Genomic DNA, 20703 nt, shown 5'->3' on the forward strand with positions numbered 1-20703 from the left:
GGTCCTTTTCTTGAATCAGAGAAATCTTGGCCCTGCCATTGGAAATGCTCCCTCATGGCATGTAAGGTTTCCCCAAAGGAAAATTCCTCTGGTGGAGAGGCAGAAGGGATAGATTCTTCAGCATGAAAAAGGAGCCGCTGGATGGTCTGTATTGTCTGAAACATCAGAAGAATCATCAGAGGACACTGGCTCAGGGGGCTCTGCTCTAGGTCTCTTTTCTGGAGGCTGAGAGGCCCTGTCTGGGTGAGATTGGGATCCCCTTATTAAAGAGATGAGATCCTCTGCCAGAGTAAGCATTTGAGAACTGGAACTGGGCCTGTGTGAGGGGCTTAACAGGCACAGATTTTTAGCCCTGGCAAAGGCCTTTATAGCCATGGCTGCACGGGGCCTAGCAGCACCACGTGCTCGGGTAGAGACATCCAAAGGGATGGTGTCCGATAATTCTAGAGGAACCACATTAATAGGCAAAACTGAGGCCGATTCAACTAGGGTAGCAGGAGCCTCGGTAGTAGTCATGGATTAGATTGACCCGTTTGCTTTCTTAACAATTTGAGAAGTCGGAGGATCCGGCGGCATAATGTCGCAAAATTTGAGCGAAAAACTGTTCAGCAAACTAGCGTCGGTTGAAGAAGCACAGGCTAAACAGGCTGCTACGTCGTGGTCTGGGCCTAAACAAGGTAAGCAGTAAGAGTGGAAATCTTTATGAGGTATTTGTTTCCCACAAGTTAAACAGTTATTCACTTTTTCTGACATCGGCTGAGGCAAGAAAGAGTGGTACTTAGCTTTTAGAAGTCTTGAGTAGTATGTAATCTCTGGATCTGACTGACCGGCACTTGCTTCTGCTTCGGGCGCCCACGCAAGAAAGACTGAGGAAAATGGCATTGATGCCTTTATACCGAAGACCAGCAGAGATGACGTCGGGTGAAGTGCGACACCAGCCGAGGCCAGACCCAGACTTTGGAATAGGGCTGCCTGACGACAGGACAACCCATTTGTTAGGACTGCAGATGCATCCTTGAAGGACATCCGTAGAACCAACTGAAGCCCTGCCCCTGGAGGCCTTATCAGCTTTGTAATGAGTTATAAAAAAGTGTGAGGTTTAGACCAGGTGGCTGCTGCACAGATGTTATCCAAAGGCAATTTGGCTTGAAAGGCTGACAAGGTAGAAACTGCTCTGGTTGAATGAGCCTTTACCTTACTAGACAATGGCATATTATGAGAAGCATATGTATAGGTGATGCAATCTGACAGCCACTTAGACAGGCTTGTTTTAGCAACTGGTTTACCTTTCCTGGTCTTAGAAAAAGACACAGAGAGTTGATCTGATTTCCTAATGTTTTTGGTTCTGTACAAATAAAATCTAAGTTGTCTATGAACATAGAGTTTATGCAACATATATTCCAATTTGTTGGCATGATTAGGGAAGAAAATGGGTAACTCAATGACTTGATTAATGTTAACCTCAGAACATACTTTGGGCAGAAAGGATGGATTAGTTCTGAAAGATACTCTGTCAGTATGGAAGACCATGTAAAGGGTTTGATGGAAAGGGCTTGGAGCTCTGACACTCTACGGTCTGAAGTGATGGCTACTAAGAAGATAGTTTTCCATGACAAGAATTTTAGTTCACAAGATGATGCAGGCTCAAAAGGAGGAAGAATGATATGAGATAACATAAAATTCAAATTCCAGGGGGAATAAGGTGTCTTCACTGGAGGCCTTATGTGAAAAGAACCTTTTAGAAAAGCCTTAGACAATTGGTGAGCCATAATATTCAAACCATCAATTCCTAGATGGAAATTACATATAGCAGCCAACTGTACTCATATCATAGCTGCCGCTGCTCCTTTGTTGAAGATTTCTGTCAAGAATTGTAAGATAGAAGACAATGGCGCTTTATAAGGGTCAATGTTGTGGGAAGAAGCCCAAATGGAAAATCTCTTCCACTTAATACGATACAATTTTCTGGTGGAAGGTTTGTGGGAAGTCAACAAAATCTGACTAGTGTCATGGGAAAGATTATAGAGCCTGGCTATGCGGGGAATTAGAGCAGCCAAGCGGTTCGCTTCAGTGTCTGCAATGACGGGTGAAAATCCCCCGACGGATGTGTCAACAAGTCCAGAACTGGGTCCAGGATCCATGGATCTTCCAGAATAGAATGATAAAGAAACAGCAACCAAATCTGCAGAGGCCAATGAGGGGCTATGAGGATGATTGTCCGTCCCAGTGAGACTTTGCTTTCTGTAAGAATTTGTAAATCAGGGGACTTGGTGGAAATGCATAGAGGAGACCCGGGGGCCGATCGTGGACAGGAGCGTCCCTCGGGGAGTGACCTGGCATGGGAATTGGGGCAAAATAGCTTCTGCATTTGTTGTTGATGTGACTGGCGGAGAGGTCGCAGGAAGGCTGGCCCCATTTGAGGAAGATTCTGTCCACAATCTCTTGTTTGAGGGACCATTCGTGGGGCAACAAGATTGCTCTGCTCAGTCTGTCCGCTATTACGTTGGATTTGCCCGGGATGTCCACTGCCATACTCTGAGGGCTTCTCGTCAAAGGGGATAAGGCTTGGTCCCGCCTTGTTTGTTCAGATACCAGACCACTGACATGCTGTCTGTCTGTATTGCAATTGTCCCTAGAGGAAGAGAGCCCTGAAAGTATTGCAACACTAGAAGTACTGCTCTCATCTCCAGGACATTGATATGCAGATGTGATTCTTGATCTGTCCATGTGCCTTGGGCAGTCTTTCCCTGAAATAGCCCCCCCACCCCATCAGGGAAGCGCCCATGGTCACAGTGGCAACAGGAGGGGGAAGCATGAAAGGACATCCTACTGTGACATGAAGAGACATCAACCACCACTGAAGATCCTTCTTGCAGGAATTTATCAGGATCATGTGACTCATTGGAAGTTCTTGGTTAGACCACTGTGTAAATAGAAGCCATTGAAGGATTCTCATATGCATCCTTGCTAAGGGGATTGCTAGAATAGCTGCCGCCATCAATCCTAGAACTTTCAAGACCTCTGTTGCTGGTGCTCTGTTCTTTGATATTAGGGACATGATGCGTTGGCGAAGAATAGAGATTCTTTCTGTCGGAAGGCGGAGAGTGGTGGTTGATGTGTCTAGTTCTGTCCCTATAAAAATGATATGTTGTGATGGCAACAAGGCAGACTTTTTAAAGTTAACTGTAATGCCTAGCTGATCGCAGAGTGTCAGAATAGCCTCTCTCGCTTGAAGAAGTTGATGCCTGGTGGTGGAGGTAAGGAGACAATAGTCTAGATATGGAAACACCTGGAATCCTAGACACCTCAGGTGAGCCGTGACTACTGCCATGCGCTTGAACACTCTGGGGGCTGTAGTGAGACCAAAGGGCAGAGCTCGGAATTGATAATGATTGGCTCCCAGCTGGAAATGCAGGTGATCTCTGGATGGTCTGGCCATCTTTATGTGGTAGTATGCATCCTTGAGATCGATCAAGCACATCTAATTGTCCTTCCCCAACAAGGGGAGTATGGACTGTAGCGTGACCATTCAAAACTTCTCTTTTCTCACAAATTGGTTGAGTCTGCTGCGATCCAAAATGGGTCTCCAGTCCCCTGTTTCTTTGGAACCAAAAAGAACCCTGAGTAAGTTCCGAATCCTGTCTGGTCTGCTGGGACTGGCTGGATGACTCTTTTTTCTAGCAATTGTCGTACCGCTATTGCTGCATGTCCCAAATGACTGGGTGGAATGTCTGGGATTTTTTGACGGGAAGAGGTTGGGTGGAGAATGGTACGAAATACCCTCTGGAAATGATACTTCGTACCAGACTGTCGTTTGTTATATTTAGCCAGGCTTTGGGGTACAAAGTAGGACAGGCAGGCCTCCCTTCAGGAGTGCTGTTAGGATTGACCAGAGAAATGATCTCTGTCACCCTGGTGTTGTGGACCCCCTCTGCCACGAGGGCGGCATCTTCCATTGAAACCCCCTCCTCTGCCTCTGGAGGGGGGCTCTCCACGTGCGTCTTGAAAGGCTCCTTGGGCTTTCCGGAACCACATCTTTCCTCCCCTCTGACCTTTGGGAAAGGGTCGAGTGGGGGTGGAAAAATGGACTCAGACGGCAGACAGAATCTTTCCTTCTTGCTCTCACCTGGTTAAAGTCTCATTCACCTTAGGCCCAAGCAAGGATGAGTCGTCAAATGGGGTATTAGTAAAAGAAGACTTGAAGGGTTCCGTGAAGGAACAGAGTCACATCCAGGCATGCCTACGGATAGCGATTCCTGTACCTGCGGCTCTACTTGAAGGATCAGCTGCGTATGATATGAGACGCATGGACGAGTTGACTATCGAATTGAGGGTAGAGAGCTGAGTGGCAATCTTATCAGATACACTTGAAGCTACAGCACCCTGAAAAGTATCTCCCAACTCCTTAAGGAGATCTCTCTGCAGTCTAGTAAAATGTGTCAAGTAGTTTAGTGATCTGAGTGAGAAAGTCGCTGAACTGAACATGCGTTTCCCATACCTATTCATGATCCTACATTCTCTATTAGGAGGATGGATAGATGAGGAAGTCTCAGAAATTTCCTTTTTTGGTGGCCGCCGCCACCATCATGTCATCAACAGAGACTCCCTTGGTCAAAAAGGACTTATCCACAGAGGTTGAAATAAACTTATTAGGCCCCCGAGGAACAGGTTCCATAGATTCTGGAGACTCCCACGCCCTACGAGAGACCAGATCCATATGCTCATCGTAGGGTGGAGATACCCAAACGCCTTCAGGAGAACCGACTCGTCCTCAGTAGAGCTCTTGGACTGCCAATCACCCCTCTGCCTAAGGATTTCAAGAATCTCCGCAAAGGAGATGTCCTCAGAGGGGGGATCTGGGGGACCCTTCTGATTCATCCAGGTCAGTGTCCGATGTGATAGACTCCTGGGGGAGTCCAAATGCCTCCTCTTGCATAATCTCTTCCTGGGAACCTCTTCAGGGGGAACTTCTGGAGAGGTCTCAGAAGAGCAGGGAGCGCCCTGTGGGGCTACCTGAGGCTCTCGGTCTCTACGCTTAGGAGGACCGGAGAAAACAGAAACAGACACAGGCACTTTAGGGGAAGAAGAGGTCAGACCTTGAGATGAGGAAGTCTTGGGAGACGACACTCTCCTCATGGCATCGAAAGCACCTCGGCTCCGATGAGAAGTTGATGGCTCCGATGGAGCCGCGATCTCCTCCCGCACCGAAGCCATGGGCTCCGAGCCAGAGGTAGGAGCCAAGCTCACCTGAGCAGAGGTCCCGAGAGGAAGAGTCGACACCGACAAGTCGGTGCGGCTATCCTCCCCGGACCCGACCGGAAAGCGTGTCGGCTCCTAGAGTCCCTGGTCGGCGCCGAGAACATCTGAGCAGACTGAGCCAATGACATTGGAGCAGGTGCCAGCTCCAAGGGATCCATGATCATCAGGTCAGCCTCCTCTGGCTCCGAAGGTCCGATAAGGCTTGGAGGAGGAGCAGACAAATTCAAGGGTAGTGGTCTTCGGCTCCGACGGTTGTGTCTGAGTCAACAGCAATTTAACTAGGCCTGGTGCCTTCAAGAATTTCTGAACCAGCCAGTCCATATCCAGATCAGATAAGCTGACAGAGGACCTGGAAGAGTGGACAGATGGAGCCGAATGGAGCAATATGGAAGGAGGTTTTTCGGTAACCGGTTCCAAGGCCATGTCCCAGTTCTGAAAAGAGCAGACTGTCAGCTCCGAGGGCAGTGGAGCCGAAGTAACAATTTCTGACCTCTTTCCTTTCTTAGATCTAGAATCAGTGGAAGACTTAGAAGATTTGGATGATTTAGTCAGACAATGCCTCAGAAAAGGGGTGCTTAATGATACCCCTATCAATTAATTTCCTCTTCCTTTCAGCTAACACTCTTGTGGGAAAAGAATGACATATGCTGCAAGATGCAGATGTATCTCACCCAAGCAGTAAACACTGCACATGGGCATCTGTAACTGACACTTTCTGTCCGCAGTCTGGGCACTTTTTAAACCCAGGTTTTGGATGCTTGTCCTTATCTTCAGACATTACACAACTCAACTAATAACCAAGAGCTGTTTTAAACTAAGTAACTCACACAAACATACACACAGCCCAAAAAGGGGTGCTAACAACTAATAACTACAAACAGTAATTAGAGATCCAAAACAATAGTCCCAAATAGGGATCACTGACTAATCACTAATCCTAAGGCCAAAAGCAAGACAGAATACTGATGAAAGGGGTAAAAACACAGAAAAAAAAAGTACTACTTACTAACTAGTATATCTGCTACTATGAATAGAACAAAGTATATAAAAAAGTGAAAACATAACATGCTGAAAGTTGAAAAACTCCCAATAACGTCTCGAGCCAAGAGATCTGTGCTGCGGCAAACTAGATCTGAGGTAATTCCAGCAGTGCATCATAGGATAAGGGGCGGGGTCTCGAGCTACTGGAGAACTTCGAGCTTGCTAGTCGGCCATGTCTGAGCCGAGGATCGGCTCCGAACCCATCAGTGATGAATGAATGTCGAGATTGAACAACTTCACATGGGAATATTTCCCAGTTAGTTTACTGTTGCATGTTGTATTTTTTTTTCCGTGTTCAAAGTTTTGAAAAACTTCAAACAGACAAGTTTGATACTGTCGTGTTCGAAGTTTCAAAACTTCGATCACGTAATAGGAACCCACTGATGTCAGGTTGTTAGTGGTACAAAAACAGGCAGCTGAAGCCATTACATTAGTTTTTCTTGTCCCAAATGTCAGGAGCCCCCAAATAGGGAGCTAGGTTATGGTGGAATAACACCACCAGTAGAAAGTAAATACCAATAGCCCTGTAAAGAATGAGGAAGAGAGAGAGAGAGACAAGGGGGCTGGAGGGTGGGAAACCAGGACTGCAACAGTGAATACACTCAAATATCTACATTTATGGTAAGTATACACAACTGTACTATGTTCTTTGTGTTTCACTGTTGCAGTCATCACACTTGGGTTGATTCCCAAAGCTGAGGAAATGGGTGGAGGCAGTCAAGGAAGCTATGGGCTTGGCTAGGATGCCCTGCAAGACTGCAGAGGCAAGCCCTGCCCTAGATTTGGAGAAGAGAGGCAGGTGGTAATGCTTGGTAAAAGTGTGAACAGATGTCCAGGTGGCAGCCTCCAGAATGTCCCCGGTGGGGACTCCTCTGAGGAAAGCTGCAGAGGTGGAAGCTGCTCTGGTGGAGTGTGTCCTGACCCCCTTGGGGGGAGGTTTACCATGCTATTTGTAAGAGAAATGGATGCAGTGTGGTATCCATTTGAAAATGGTTTGCTTGGAGATGGCTTTGCCTTCTGACCCGGTAGCAAAGCTAACCAGCAATTGATCAGACTTTCTGAAGGCTTTAGTCCCATCTAGACAGTATCCCAGCCGTCTGTGCACATCTAGAGAGTGAAGAATCCTTCCCCCCTTGTTCTGGGGGTTAGGAAAGAAAGTGGGCAAATGAATGGATTGGTTGACAGCCACACTGGACACCACCTTGGGCATGAAGGATGGGTTAGTTCTGAGTGATACTCAATTTGCATGGAAGATAATGACAACTTGCAGCTCAGAGACTCTTTTGGCTGGTGATGGCCAGAAGGGATGCTGTCTTCCAGTAGAGAAATTTTAGCTCTGCAGAAGAAGCTGGTTGCCGTATTGGCCCCCTTAGACTGGATCCAGATGCAGAACCTTTTCCATTTATCTGCATAAGACTTTCTGGTGATAGGGCATCTGGCTTCATGGATAACATCCTGAACCTGTTTACTGAGGATGGCAGACTAGTTTGGGGTTAGGGAATAAGCCAAGCTGCCAAACTGAGTGTCTGCAATTGGGCATGCATGAATTCCCCTTCCCTCTGGGTTAGGAGGTTTGGAATTTAAGGAAGATGCCATAGGGGCAGTGGAGACAGTCTGTGCAGCAAGGGGAACCAGCGCTGTCAGGGCCAGGCTAGAGCTATAAGAATGATCCTTGGTTTTTCTTCCTTATTTTGAGCAGTACCTGGGGATGAGAGGTAGGGGAGGAAAGGCATAGACCAAGAGGTTGACCCAGGGAAAGGACAGGGCATCCATTTTTTAAGCCATGCAGTGATGCTCCCTGGTGCAGAATTTGCCGAGTTGATGATTGGTGTGGGAGGCAAAGAGGTCGACCTCCAGGGTTCCCCATTTGTGATTTATTAGGGTGAAGGTACTTCTTTTGAGCTGCCACTCGTGTGGGTCCAGAAGGTTTCTGCTTAATTGGTTGGCCAGGGAGTTGAGAGAGCCTGGTAGGTATTGTGCTAACATATGTAGTTGCATGGAAGAGGTTGTGAGCCAAAATGTAAAGGCCAGCCTGCATAGAGGGATTTGTTGTGGGCTCCATTGGCCCTGTATGCACCTGCCATCCAGGTTCACATCTCAAACGTAGACTGATGCATCTGTGGTGAGGGTCTGGGAGGCGGGGTTGGGGAGAAAGGCAGTCCCTTGTTGTGGGAGCATGCTGTTGCCCACCAAAGAAATTACCATTTGAGGCATGGAATTATAGGTAGAAGAGTTTCCAGGTCTTGAGAGTGCTGACACCAAAGGCTCTTTAGGTACCACTGAAGTTTCCTCATGTGCAGTCTGGCATATGGAATGAGTAGTATGCAAGATGCCATAAACGCCAGAGCTTGCAGCATTTTCCTTGCAGAAAGCTGGGGCCTTGTGTCCAGTTGAGAGAAGTAAGCTGTCAGGAAAAAGTGTTTCTCTGGTGTAAGGTATGCCATCTGAGATGCTGTGTCCAGACTTGTTCCCAGGAAGATTATCCTTTGGGTGGGCACCTGTTTTGATTGCTTTTTGCTGATTGTGTACCCTAGGGAGGTTAGCAGGGTCTTTACAAAGGCCAGGTGCTTGAGCAGCTTTTCCTGGCCGTACGCCTGAATAAGGCAGATGTCCAAGTAGGGGTACATTTGAATATTTCTTTGTCTACAAAAAGCAATGGCTGGAGCCAGACATTTTGTGAAAACTCTTGGAGCAGTATATAAGCCAAAGGGAAGCACAGAGAACTGAAAGTGTTGAGATTCTGCTCTGAAGCAGAGATATTTCCTGCATGATTCCCTGATAGGAATGTGGAGGTAGGCCTCTTTTAGATCTAGTGTGGCTAGCTAAGCATTCTTGGAGAGCATGGGTAGCAGCTGCTGGAGGGTGAGTATTTTGAATTTTGGGATCACCAGGAAGGTGTTTAGAATGGACAGATCGAGGATGGGGCACCAGGTGCCCTCTTTTCTGGGTACCAGAAAAAGTCTGGAGTAGAAGCCTTGGCCTATCTGTTCTGCAGGAATGTGCTCTACTGCCCTCAAAGAGAGGAGGAAATGGATTTCCATTTGAGCTTCTGCCCACTGATTTGGTGGTAGATCTGGGAACCCTTTTGGGGTTGGTGTGGAAGGAGAATTTGTAACCCAGAGACGCAATGTTCAGAACCCACTGGTCCTTGGTAATGGTGGCCCAGGTGCTCAAGTGAAAGGAAAGGAGAGTTTTCCTCCTAAGGGTAAGTTGAAGGTGGGCAGAGGGAAGGTCGGGAGGAGGTGAGTCATTGTGAGTTCTTACCATAAGGGGGTGGCTTTATAACTCCCTGGTTTTGAAGTGGAAGTAGTCCATTGCTTAGATCTCTGCATTCCCTAGGGCTGCTGTCTGAGGGGTCTGTTTCCACGGGGCCTAAGCTGGGCTTGTCTACTCAGAGCAGGAAAGGACCAGTGCTTGGAGGGACAATCTTAAACTGTTTGCATACATTTTGCTTTTTCTTCCATCTTTTTTAAGACTTTTTCTGCCTTAGTGCCGAATAAGCTATCCTTATGCAAGGGGGCATCCAACAATCTAGATTTTACATGGTCTGGCAGGGGGTGTTCCTTAAGCCATGCATGTCTTCTAATGACAGATCCAGTGACTGCTGCCCTGCAAGAAGCTTCTAGGGCGTCAAAACCACAGTGCAAAGTGTGCTTAGTTACTTGACTTGCAGAATGCATTAAGTCTTGTAAATCTTTAGATTATGTCCAAGCAGAAAAGACAGACATTTTTGTTTATGGAGTTCCAATGTATGTTTCTGACATTTAAGCATATGGAACGGACAATTTAGTGCTCTGACAGCAAGAGTAGCTGAGGTGTATACCTTTTTACCCCATCTGTCCAGTGCTCTGGAATCCCTGTCTGAGGGGTGGGATTCTTAACAGAGGTTGCCTTAATCCCTTTTGGCACTTGAGAAATGATCTCAGGGTCAGCTGCTGGATTTTTAAAAATATATTTATGTGAGTCAGGGAATCTGTAGTACCTGTCTGTTTTTTAGGGAGCAGGAGATAGGGCATCTGGAGTCTAGCTGGACTCAAGGAAAATATCATCCACCACATCCAGGACTGGGGGGGGGGGATGTCCAAGGGTCTGTGCTGTGGTAGATCTAGGAATTCCCTGAGGTTCTTTTTAGACTTGAGTGTAGTCCTGACTCTCCCATTGGAAATGCTCCCTTAAGGTATGCAGGGTTTCCCCAAAGGGAAAATCCTCTGGGGGAGAGGCTGAAGGAATGGATTCCTCATAAGTGGAGAGGGGTTGCATGTCTTCATAGTCAGATGCATCAGATTCATCTGACTCTTGTTCAGACAAAACTACTGGGGACAGATCTCTTTTTCCTTTTTGAGGGGGTGGCTTGGCTTCCCTTTATTAGCATGATAAGGTCTTCTGCCATTTTAAGCATTTGATACTAAGGTAAGGAAGCAGGCGCCCGAGAGTGGGTAGTTGGTTTCTTGGGTGTGGTTTGAACCCTGGGCCTAAGGAACTTGGTGGTTTTCGAAAGAATGGTAGTCGCGAAAGAAGACGTCGGTTTGTGTGTAAATTCGGTAGTGTGAAGGACTTCCTCAGAAGATGGTGCCTGCTCAGTGGCTCCAGACCCAGCCAAGGCAGAGACAACAGCAGGATCTTTAGACTAAAGAGTTTTGCGACATACCGGACTCTGAAAGGGTCTTGGTAGCAGCCTGGGAATCAACCGAAATGGGCATCAAGGGCTGCAAAAGCTCCTCACTGAGTAAAGGAGAAATGACGACTAGCTTAACGAAAGTGTCGCCAGTAGGTTTGGACCTGTGCGGTCTGTCTCTGTCTTTACATTTTTTCAGAAGATCTGCTGTTAGATGGCTTACCAAAGCCATATTGGAATTCAAGGATTGTAAACAAAAATATCTGGCTACAATAAGGGCCCCAACGATGGATAGTTCTGGTGTTGAACAAAGCACAGACGCGACAACAGGGGACGTCGTGGTCTGGGCCTAGACAAGTGACGCAGTTAGTGTGGAAGTCTCAGTGTGGTATTTGCTTTCCACAGGTGATACAATTATTAACTTTTTCTGACATCAGTTAGTGCAAGAAGAAAGGATCTCCAACGGGGTACTTAGTGCGAGAAAAAAGGATCCCCAACGGGGTATTTAGCTTTAGAAGACTTCAACTTCAATTCGGAAACGAAAACTCGGGTAGCAGCCAACCAGCACTCATGCGAACTACTTTTGCTTCGGGCTCCACGGCAAGAAAGACTGATGTAATGGTGTCAGCTGCTTTACTTTATACTACTGACGACCGGACTTCAGTCCTCAAGCGACAGCAATCAATGCAGAAATATTAAGTCCCTGGTATTCGGGCTGGCCGAAGGCTACCCTGGTAGGGATAACCCAAATGTGATGACTGCAGCACTGAAACACGAAGAACATCAGCACATTAGGACAGGGAGAGCAAACTTGAGTATTGCTTGGACTTTATTCCTAGATGCCAGTGCTATTTTCAGTATTAATTTTAGTTTTCTAAAATGTTCCTTACTAAGTTTTATACGCATTTGCTCATGTTTTATTGTTGATCCTTCACCAATTCCCAAATATTTATACACTCCCCCTTGCTTAAGTTCTCTTATATTACATTCCTGCCCCAGACTGATATTTTCTTGGTGCTGCAGCTTTCCTGCTTCAAAGATTGCTTTTGCACATTTATCAATACCAAATGACATTCTTAAATCAATTGAAAAAGTTTTGACTGCTTGCAGTTGTGCTTTCAGTTCCTCATCTGATGAACTATACAGTTTTAAATCATCCACAAAAAGAAGATAAGAATGCTTTACACTTTGTTTTCTATTTTCTGGGAGCCAAATTGTACCCATGACCTAATCTGTTAAGTAGACAGCTTAACAGGTTAAGGGCAAGACAGAAGAGTAGCGGTGACAGAGAGTCACCCTGGAATAATAATTTGTCCTTTATCATGACTTAACTGCAAAGTGGTTTGCCACTGTTTCATGGTCTCTGTACTGTAATCAATCAGTGTAGGGTGTGTATATTATGCATTTGTAAGCAGTCTTCTCCATGAATGTGCTATACTGTCAAATGCTTTTTTGTAGTCTATCCATGCCACACACAGATTCTTCCCCTTTTTACAGTTCTCCATGATGACTTTAACAACAAATGATCCTTTGTTCCACATGAATTTGTTTAGTTACCCTTTTGTTCTATTGCCATGATTGAGTTTTCCTCTAAAGGACTATAAACTCTGTTGGCATCAATTCCATTGTATAGTTTATACATTGCCAGAAGGCAAGTAATTGGTCTATAGTTTTTAAGATAGCTTGCAGGTTTTAAGTAGGAGCACTATTTTTCTTGTTGTTAACCAGGCTGGTGTCTGTTCGGGGTGCACATATAAATAGTTCTTACTCATGGATAAATTTTCATGTAAAGTAAAACTTTTAGCCAGAAGTCAGGTATTGCATCTGGGCCTGGGGAGTTCCAATTAGAAGCTTTTCTTAACTTTGCTTCAATCCCTCTGGATGTTACTTCATCCCATTTCATATCCTGTACATTTGAACTTCTTATTCTTTCTTTTACTTCTAACCATTTAGCATCTTTGTTCTGTTCCACAGGATCTTCATAGATATTTCTCCAAATTGTATGTATGTCTTCCTTTTTTGATGGTGTTTCAATTCCTTTTGCCTTGTTTCCCAGTTCTCTATAAAACTTTTTTGGGTTATCAATAAGATGCTTAGTTTGTACTTTTCCTTCATATTTACCTGCATACCTTCAAAGTTTTTATTTTCAGTTTATTATTTTCGATAGTGTATGACAGATGATCTGTTCTGCAGTATCACATCTATCTTTGAGCAGTTTTGTTGACCTGCTCCCTCTTCTATACTTTTCTAACAGTAACACATCTTGTTTTAATTGCTTTATAGTTTTCTCTGTTCGATACTTCCATGATGGGATTTGACTTCTCCCCTTCCTTTCCCTTACTACCCTGTGTTTTTGTGGTAAGATTATCTGTTACCAATTTAGCTGCACAGCAATATATCCTATTCACTTCTGTTATATTGCATGAATTTCTGTAAACAGTCCTAATTACTGTTGTTCATTTGTTTTATCAAACTTCTAACTTTTCGGGCTTTATTGACTTTCTGTAGTCTGTTTCTTTCACTGATCTTGATATGTCTGTCCATCTCTATTAAATCAAGCAACTCTTCTCTTAGATCATCTTCTTATAAAATGAGGGTACATTCATTGTTCTCCATTTCCTGTGGGCATTCTATAGAACGTTCCACGGCATCTTCCTGTGCCACATTCTCTTCAATTTCATCCTGTGTCATCCATTGCTCCTTCATATGGGAACTCACTGGCCTATAACTCCACATTAACTGCGTCAAAGCTGCCACAGTTTCCTGTTCATTCCCATGCTGTCCAACTCCACTGAAAGTTTGTAGTAATTTCCTAAAGAAGGCTCCAAAGTATCTTCAGACGGCAATGTTTCCTGCTCCACTGGTTCTCCTTAACTTGGGGATCCATTGTTCTATCCTGCTGTGATGTTATCAGTTAGACTTTATACACTAAATCCTTCACTTCGCAGGTAATCCAAAACCTCAGTTTGTATTTCTTTAACTTCTCCATTACTAATCCTCTTTTTTACTTTTCCTATGTTCTCTTATTTTTTATATTGTAAAATTTTCCATGTCTGGATGCCTTTGCCTGGATCTACTAACGAATTGCTGTTTTTTTTTAATGTCTCCAAGTCTTTTGGGTTTCTAATACCATGATGGGAATGGACTCCATTCCTAAAAGCATGATTAAAGTTCATGAAATTAGTATTGTTTCAATCTTTGATGTCAGTAGTGCTCTTTGCAGCACCCGCAATGTGCCTAGTAATGACTCCTTCTGCAGTTCGTATGGAGTTACATGTATTGGTAACATATCCAAATACGATTGTAAATTCCTTTTTATAAGATCTGTTGCTCCTACTACTATTGGAACTGTCTGGGTATCTTTTTTCCACATTGCTCTCGTTTCTGCCTGCAGATCCTGATATTTTATGACTGTGTCTCTCTGTACACAAGACACTGTAATCACTGGGTGTGGCAATTTCAATGATCAATGCTACTTGTCTGCTTTTCTCGGACCACTATATCCGGTTTTCTAGCATCTACCTTTTGTACTGTTGGTAATGGGTACAGCGGTCAGTAAGGCCAAACTGATGTCCAACTAGGCTCCAACATAGAGAATTTAACAGAAAGCTGCTATTTAGAGCAATCGATCATGTGCTGACTATCATCCATAATTAGCAGAGGTAAGCCCCCTTTCTCTTTCTTTGTTTAATAAGATACCTCTCTATGGACAACATAAAAATAGTCACTGGAGAAGTTTGCTTTATGCTCAGTTTTGACAGATGTACCCAAGTTGTCCGACATTACAGCCTTCATAAAATTTTCATCAGAGGTGGGTGAGTCGTTAGATGCCAGATCAAGGTCTAAATAGCATCCATCTCTTTACTAGCATCCTCAGACCAAGAAGGTTGGGGCATCTTCAAACTCCTCATGCCTAAAGTGAGATTTCCGACAGTGGATATCTGCATGACCACTACCAGATGCTACTCAAGAATGATAAAACGGTGCTAGCTTTTTATGACTTAGGAGCACAAGCATGGAGTCCCTCCTGGCTTTGACAGTTTCAGGCCCACCTTTTTTGTACGTGTCATACAAGACATTGCTGAGGTTGAGACTTAAAACAATAAACATATTTATGCTCGTTCTTAATAATTAATCCATCTTTTGCATGCATACGCGTTTTGCTGGGCCAGCACCCCCAAACCTCAAAAGGGAATGTATAGTCCCCAACAGATCGGCAACTCAACTTTAATCAAGAAAACACTACAAAGACCTACAAAAGCAAACATCAAGCTCTGTAAGTCATAACAGGGCTAGTTACTGGTGCTCTTCTACTCAGGGTCTGGCCTTAAAGACTAAGCAAACATCTATATCACACCATCCATCAAGAAAGAACTGAAAATGGTCAACCATATGTCAGCCTTTATACTGTAACATGGAGACATCTGGAGGGCAGGAGATGTAAGCCTGGAAAAGAGGGAAGAGAATGAGCTCTGAAACTCTGGCAAAATACAGGACTCCTGTTCTGGCAGGGAACCCTTAAGTTGCGACTGCAGCGGTGACTAGTATGAAGAACATATATGCACAACAAAAATCCTAAAACATATTTAGTCAAATTTCTTCAAATCAATGATTAGAATATAAAGTTAAAGGAAATTCGCCCCTGCATAAAAATAAAGTCTGTGACTGTAACTTCTGTGATACCATATAATGTGTGCTGTACAGGCTGATATCACATAATACGAAGAAAAAAGCAGAAAAAGCTGCTCTATCACTATACATGTAGCAAAGCAGCAACTCTGTAGTCTAGATCTTGGTACTAACTTCTTCTTTCGGCTTTTCCCGGTTAGGGGTCGCCACAGCGGATCACCTGTCCGCTCATAATTGGCAGTGGATTTTTACGGTGTCGAGTTGCCAGCCCAACACCCAACCTTCCACAGAAGGCACACACGCACTCAGACCTAGGGCCAATTTAGAGTGTCCAGTCCACCTACAGCATGTCTTTCTGATGTGGGAGGAAACGGGAGCACCTGGAGGAAACCCACGCGACTACACTAACAAAATAGTTTAAACATAATACTTCAGGCATGTCAACACAAGAACAACAACAACAACTGCAATGTAAATGCTGACTGAAGTACAAAAAATTACTTACAAAAAGTATAAAATCTTTGTACTTTGGCAAAATGCCTCAAAAGACAGTATGTGCACTTTTTCATTACTTTTTATCCAGATTTGTGAAGCAGTTGTATTTAGTCTTACAAATTTGGTTTGTTGTTGCAGAACTATGTACCAAGTTAACAGAACTTACGGGATGGAGTTCTCCTATGACATACTGGGTTGACATTGTCCTGGCGTCTGTGGAATGGCCAACATCTTCAAAACTTTCAGTTGCATCTCCCCCTGCTTGCTCTCTAAGGACTTCCTCACCACCTGGGTGCTGAAAACAAAAATCAGAAGTGCCATAATTAGCCAAAAGACTGAAAATAAAAATACATAAATGTACTCAACAACCGTGCTGAGACTCAAGACAAAAAAGATAAAATGCAACTGTGTAGGAACTTGCTTTTTTTATTTTTAATTCATTTGTTAACCTGGTAAGCCCCCTAAATACAAAACTACCGTTTCAAGGGTGACTAAGGAGCACTGTCTGGTTAAGTGATATTTGAGGAGATCACTACTGCAGAAGTCTTAATCCCCCAATGTCCAGCCCAACCTCTTGAGCCTTTCTCCAAGACGTTGTGGATGTCCTCCACCTGGGATGTCGGGACCCTCCTAGAGTAGAGTAAAGCCGGCATCCACTTATACCATATAAAAGCTTTCTTTCCCAGACAGGAGAGTAAGGCCTTTGCACACACATTAAAGTCAAAGGTGTGTGAACATGTGTGTTCGTGTGTGTGTGTGTGTGTGTGTGTGTGTGTGTGTGTGTGTGTGTGTGTGTGTGTGTGTGTGTGTGTGTGTGTGTGTGTGTGCAATGAAAGTAAAAGTAAAGGAAATCAAAACCTGCCCAATCAAAAAGGGAGACAGAGAGAGATTGAGAGAATTAAAAGCCTTCTCCAGACAGCTACCCAGACTACAGCATACCGAAGCCCAGGAAGGGGAAGATTTCAAGGATAGATACCCCAAGCCAGGCCAGGATACCTATATCTAAGGAGAAAAGCAAACTACAGGGGAATAAAGGTATAGATAAATTATTATCTGCAAAAACACCTACTATTACTTTACAATCCTACACAAATGTACTCTTCTTTAACGGTGTTAACTGATATCCAAAAGTCCGTTTCCAGAAAAGCTTGAAAAATAAACCTATTAAAAGGAATGCCATAGTACCAGTAGTTGTGTCTCTGATATGTCTTGACTATGCCTGCCGGGTGTTTACCCTTAGAAGGACTTACAAAACTGCATACACTGTGCTAGCCATATGAATAAATTCAGAAACATCCTCTCCCTCTTTCTTAGCAGCAAAGGGGACAAACAGCTGGATGAAATTTTTACTGTGCAAGATTCTTTCCCTTTTATTTTGGGGTTTAGGAAAGAAAATAGGCAACTATATGGTCGGGTTCAGGAAAACTGCCACAATACTGGGCATGAAAGACATATTAGTTCTCAGGCTCATCTTATCTCCATGGAGGACTAGAAAGGGCTTTTTGCATGTCAAAGCTTGCAGATCCGACAGACACCTGGCTGAGGTGATATCGACAAGCACAGCAATTTTTCATGTCAGAAAGTTTACAGGTGCTGTAGTCTTCTCCAAGACGTAATTTAGATCACAAGGAGAAACAATTCCTTTCCATGTGCCTTAGTTGTTAGTACCCCTTTGAGGAATTGTTTCACTGACCTCAGGGGGGGCAACAGCAGATCCACTGGCAAACAGACTGAAATGGCAGACAGAGAGGAGCTTTAATTGAAATGTAAGCATTGCCTGTTCCAAAACGCTCAGATAAACTGATGGAAGGGGGACATCAGTGCAAAGTGAGGGCTCTGTCTTTTGTCCGTCACCAGCAGGGTGGATAGATGCTATTAAACTACTGTCAGCCTTTCTAGCTTCCCTAAGTATATTCTACAATTTCTCAGTATACTGGTGCCTAAAAGGCAACAGGATCAGATTGTCCAAACTGTAAGACCTAGTGGCACCAGGTTGAGTGTATGATGGACCCTTTGTTCTGTAGTAGCACTTCATGCTTCCCATTGGAGAATTCCAGGAGGAGGAGGAGGAAACAGTGCTGCCTGGATCTAAAGGGTGCTATCAAAGTAAAGTTGTGTACACTTACCATAAATGTAGATGTTTGAGTGTATTCACTGTTGCAGTCATCACATTTGAGTTATCTGCCTGCAGGTAGCCATCAGTTAGCCTGAATACCAGAGTCTTTGGATTTCTGCGTTGGATGCTGTCTCTTCTTCCATGACGTCAGGCCATCAGGGGTATAAAACATGCAGCCGATACCATTACATCAGGTTTTCTTGCCCCAGATGTCAGGTACCCCCACAATAGGAAGCAATTATATGGTATGGTACACCCCCATCAAAAAGCAAATACACCAGACAAGAAGGAAAGGTAGAGCCAAGAGAAGTCAGGGGGCTGGAGGGAGGGTAACCAGGACTGCAACAGTGAATACACTCGAACATCTACATTTATGGTAAGTGTACACAACTGTACTATGTTCTTCGTGTTTCACTGTTGCAGTCATCACATTTGGGTTGATTTCCAAAGCTAAGGAAGGGAGGAGGAAGTTAAAGAGCATTAGCGCCAGCTATTAAGCCCTGCAAGACTGCAGTGGCAAATCCAGCTCTGGATTTAGAAAAGATAGGCATGTGGTAATGCTTGGTGAAGGTATGTACAGAGCTCCGGGTAGCAGCTTCTAGAATGTCCCTGGTAGGGACTCCTCTGAGAAAAGCCGCAGAGGTAGATGCAGCCCTGGTGCAATGTGATCTTATCCCCTGTAGGGTAGGTTTTCTATGGTGTTTGTAGTAGAAATGAATGCAATGGGCTATCCATTTGGAGATGGTTTGCTTTGAAATAGCCTTCCCCCTCTGCCCCTGCAGCAAAGCTAACTAGCAGCTGTTCAGATTTTCTGAGAGGCCTAGTCCTGTCCAAGTAAAATCTAAGTTGTCTGTGCACATCCAAAGAGTGCAGTATTCATTCACCTTTGTTTTGTGGATTAGGGAAAAAAATAGGCAATGAATGGACTGATTTAGGGCCACACTAGACACCACCTCGGGCATAAAGGAAGGATTAGCCCTGAGGGAAACACTGTCCGCATGGAAGATAATGAAGGGTTCCACTGCCATGAGGGCCTGTAATTCAGACACTCTTCTTGCTGAAGTGATGGCTAGAAAGAAGGCTGTTTTCTAAGAAAGGAATTTCAACGCTGCTGCTGCAGCTGGCTCAAAGGGGGGGGAAGAGTGAGCTTTTCCAATACAAAGTTAAGGTCCCAGGCTGGAGTGGGAGCTCTCCTGGGGGGGGGGGTCTTAAATTTTTGTCCTCTCTAAGGAATTCTTTTAGCAAGGGGTGAGAGAAGAAGGGTGGGCTCAGTATTACAATGTGTTGAAATGGCAGAGGCATGAATTTTAATTGACGAGAAGGATAAGCCCTTGTGGAGCACTTGTGTTACGTACCGTAGAATATGAGGCAAGCTGGGCACCGTTGTGCCCATCCTCTGAGCCTGGCTCCAGGAACAATATCTTTTCCACTTTTCAGCATAGGCTTTTCTAGTACTAGGCCTCCTTGCCTCCAGAACAACATCCAGCACCTGCTTACTGAGGGATGCTAGAGGAGAGCTGAAGGAATTAGCCAGGCTGCAAGGTTCAGGGTTTGAAGCTGAGGGTGCAGAATCTGGCCCACCTGCTGGGATAGCAGGGAAGGGGTCAGAGGCAGGTGCCATGGGTGCAGCAGTGTCATACTGTGCAAGAGGGGGTGCCAGTGCTGGCGTGGCCAGTCTGGTGCAATCAGTATTGTCCTTGGCTTGTCCTGTTTGATCTTTAGTAGAACCTTCGAGAGGAGAGGCAGAGGGGGAAAGGCATAAACAGAGAGGCTCTCCCAGGTAAAGAACAGGGCATCCACTTTCCAAGCTTGACTGTGGGGAGTTCTTGTGCAGAATTTGTTCAATTGGTAGTTCTGAGAGGAGGCAAACAGGTCTACCTATGGAGTCCCCATTTGTTCCTCAAGAGGTTTAATATTTTGGGTTCTAGTTTCCATTCGTGTGGGTCCATGAGATTTCTGCTTAAGTTGTCTGCCAGTGAATTTAGTTTGCCTGGCAGGAACTGAGCTTGTAGGTGTACTTGGTAGCTCAAGGCTGTCTTCCACAGAGCCATGGCTAGCCTGCAGAGAGGGTACGAGTGGGTTCCACCCTACTTGTTTATGTACCACATAACTGTGGTGCTGTCTGTCTTTACCAATAGTTGTCCTGGAAGAATACGGTCTTTGAAGGCTGTCAGAGCATTCTGTACAGCTAACATTTATTTTTGATTGATATACAGGTGCATCTGTCTCGGGTTCCATTTGCCCTGAATGCACTGCCCTGCCATGTAAGTCCCCCATGCATAGTCTGATCTATCTGTTGTTAGTGTTTGGGCTGCAGGGGGTAGAGTGAAAGGGAGTCCCTTGTTGTGGTAGCAGGCCTCTGCCCACCAGAAGAACTCGTCTTCATACAAGGAATGATGGAAATCATTGTTTCCAGGTCCTGAGAATGTTGACACCATAGGCTTTTTAGATACCATTGGAGTTTCCTCTTGCATATGGAATTAGTAGAATGCAAGAGGCCATGAACCCCAGGGCTTGCAGTATTTTCCTTGCAGACAGCTGGGGTTTT

The 20703-nt window shown here is 44.8% G+C and overlaps 2 protein-coding genes across 3 annotated transcripts in view; one reads left to right on the forward strand and one right to left on the reverse strand.

Annotated features, from left to right (window-relative positions):
* CCHR12.PART0H7orf26 (chromosome chr12.part0 C7orf26 homolog) overlaps positions 1 to 20703 on the forward strand; it is a 1310154-nt gene that overhangs the window by 321740 nt on the left and 967711 nt on the right. The window lies entirely within an intron of this gene.
* LOC122816764 (cytochrome b5) overlaps positions 1 to 20703 on the reverse strand; it is a 487681-nt gene that overhangs the window by 296481 nt on the left and 170497 nt on the right. The window contains exon 2 of the mRNA XM_044089781.1: positions 16206 to 16334. Coding sequence (XP_043945716.1) covers positions 16206 to 16334 — 129 coding nt within the window. The remainder of the gene's footprint in view (positions 1 to 16205; positions 16335 to 20703) is intronic.

Source organism: Protopterus annectens, chromosome 12.part0 (assembly GCF_019279795.1).
Source record: "Protopterus annectens isolate FY-2018-M chromosome 12.part0, PAN1.0, whole genome shotgun sequence".
Taxonomy (NCBI): Eukaryota; Metazoa; Chordata; order Ceratodontiformes; family Protopteridae; genus Protopterus; species Protopterus annectens.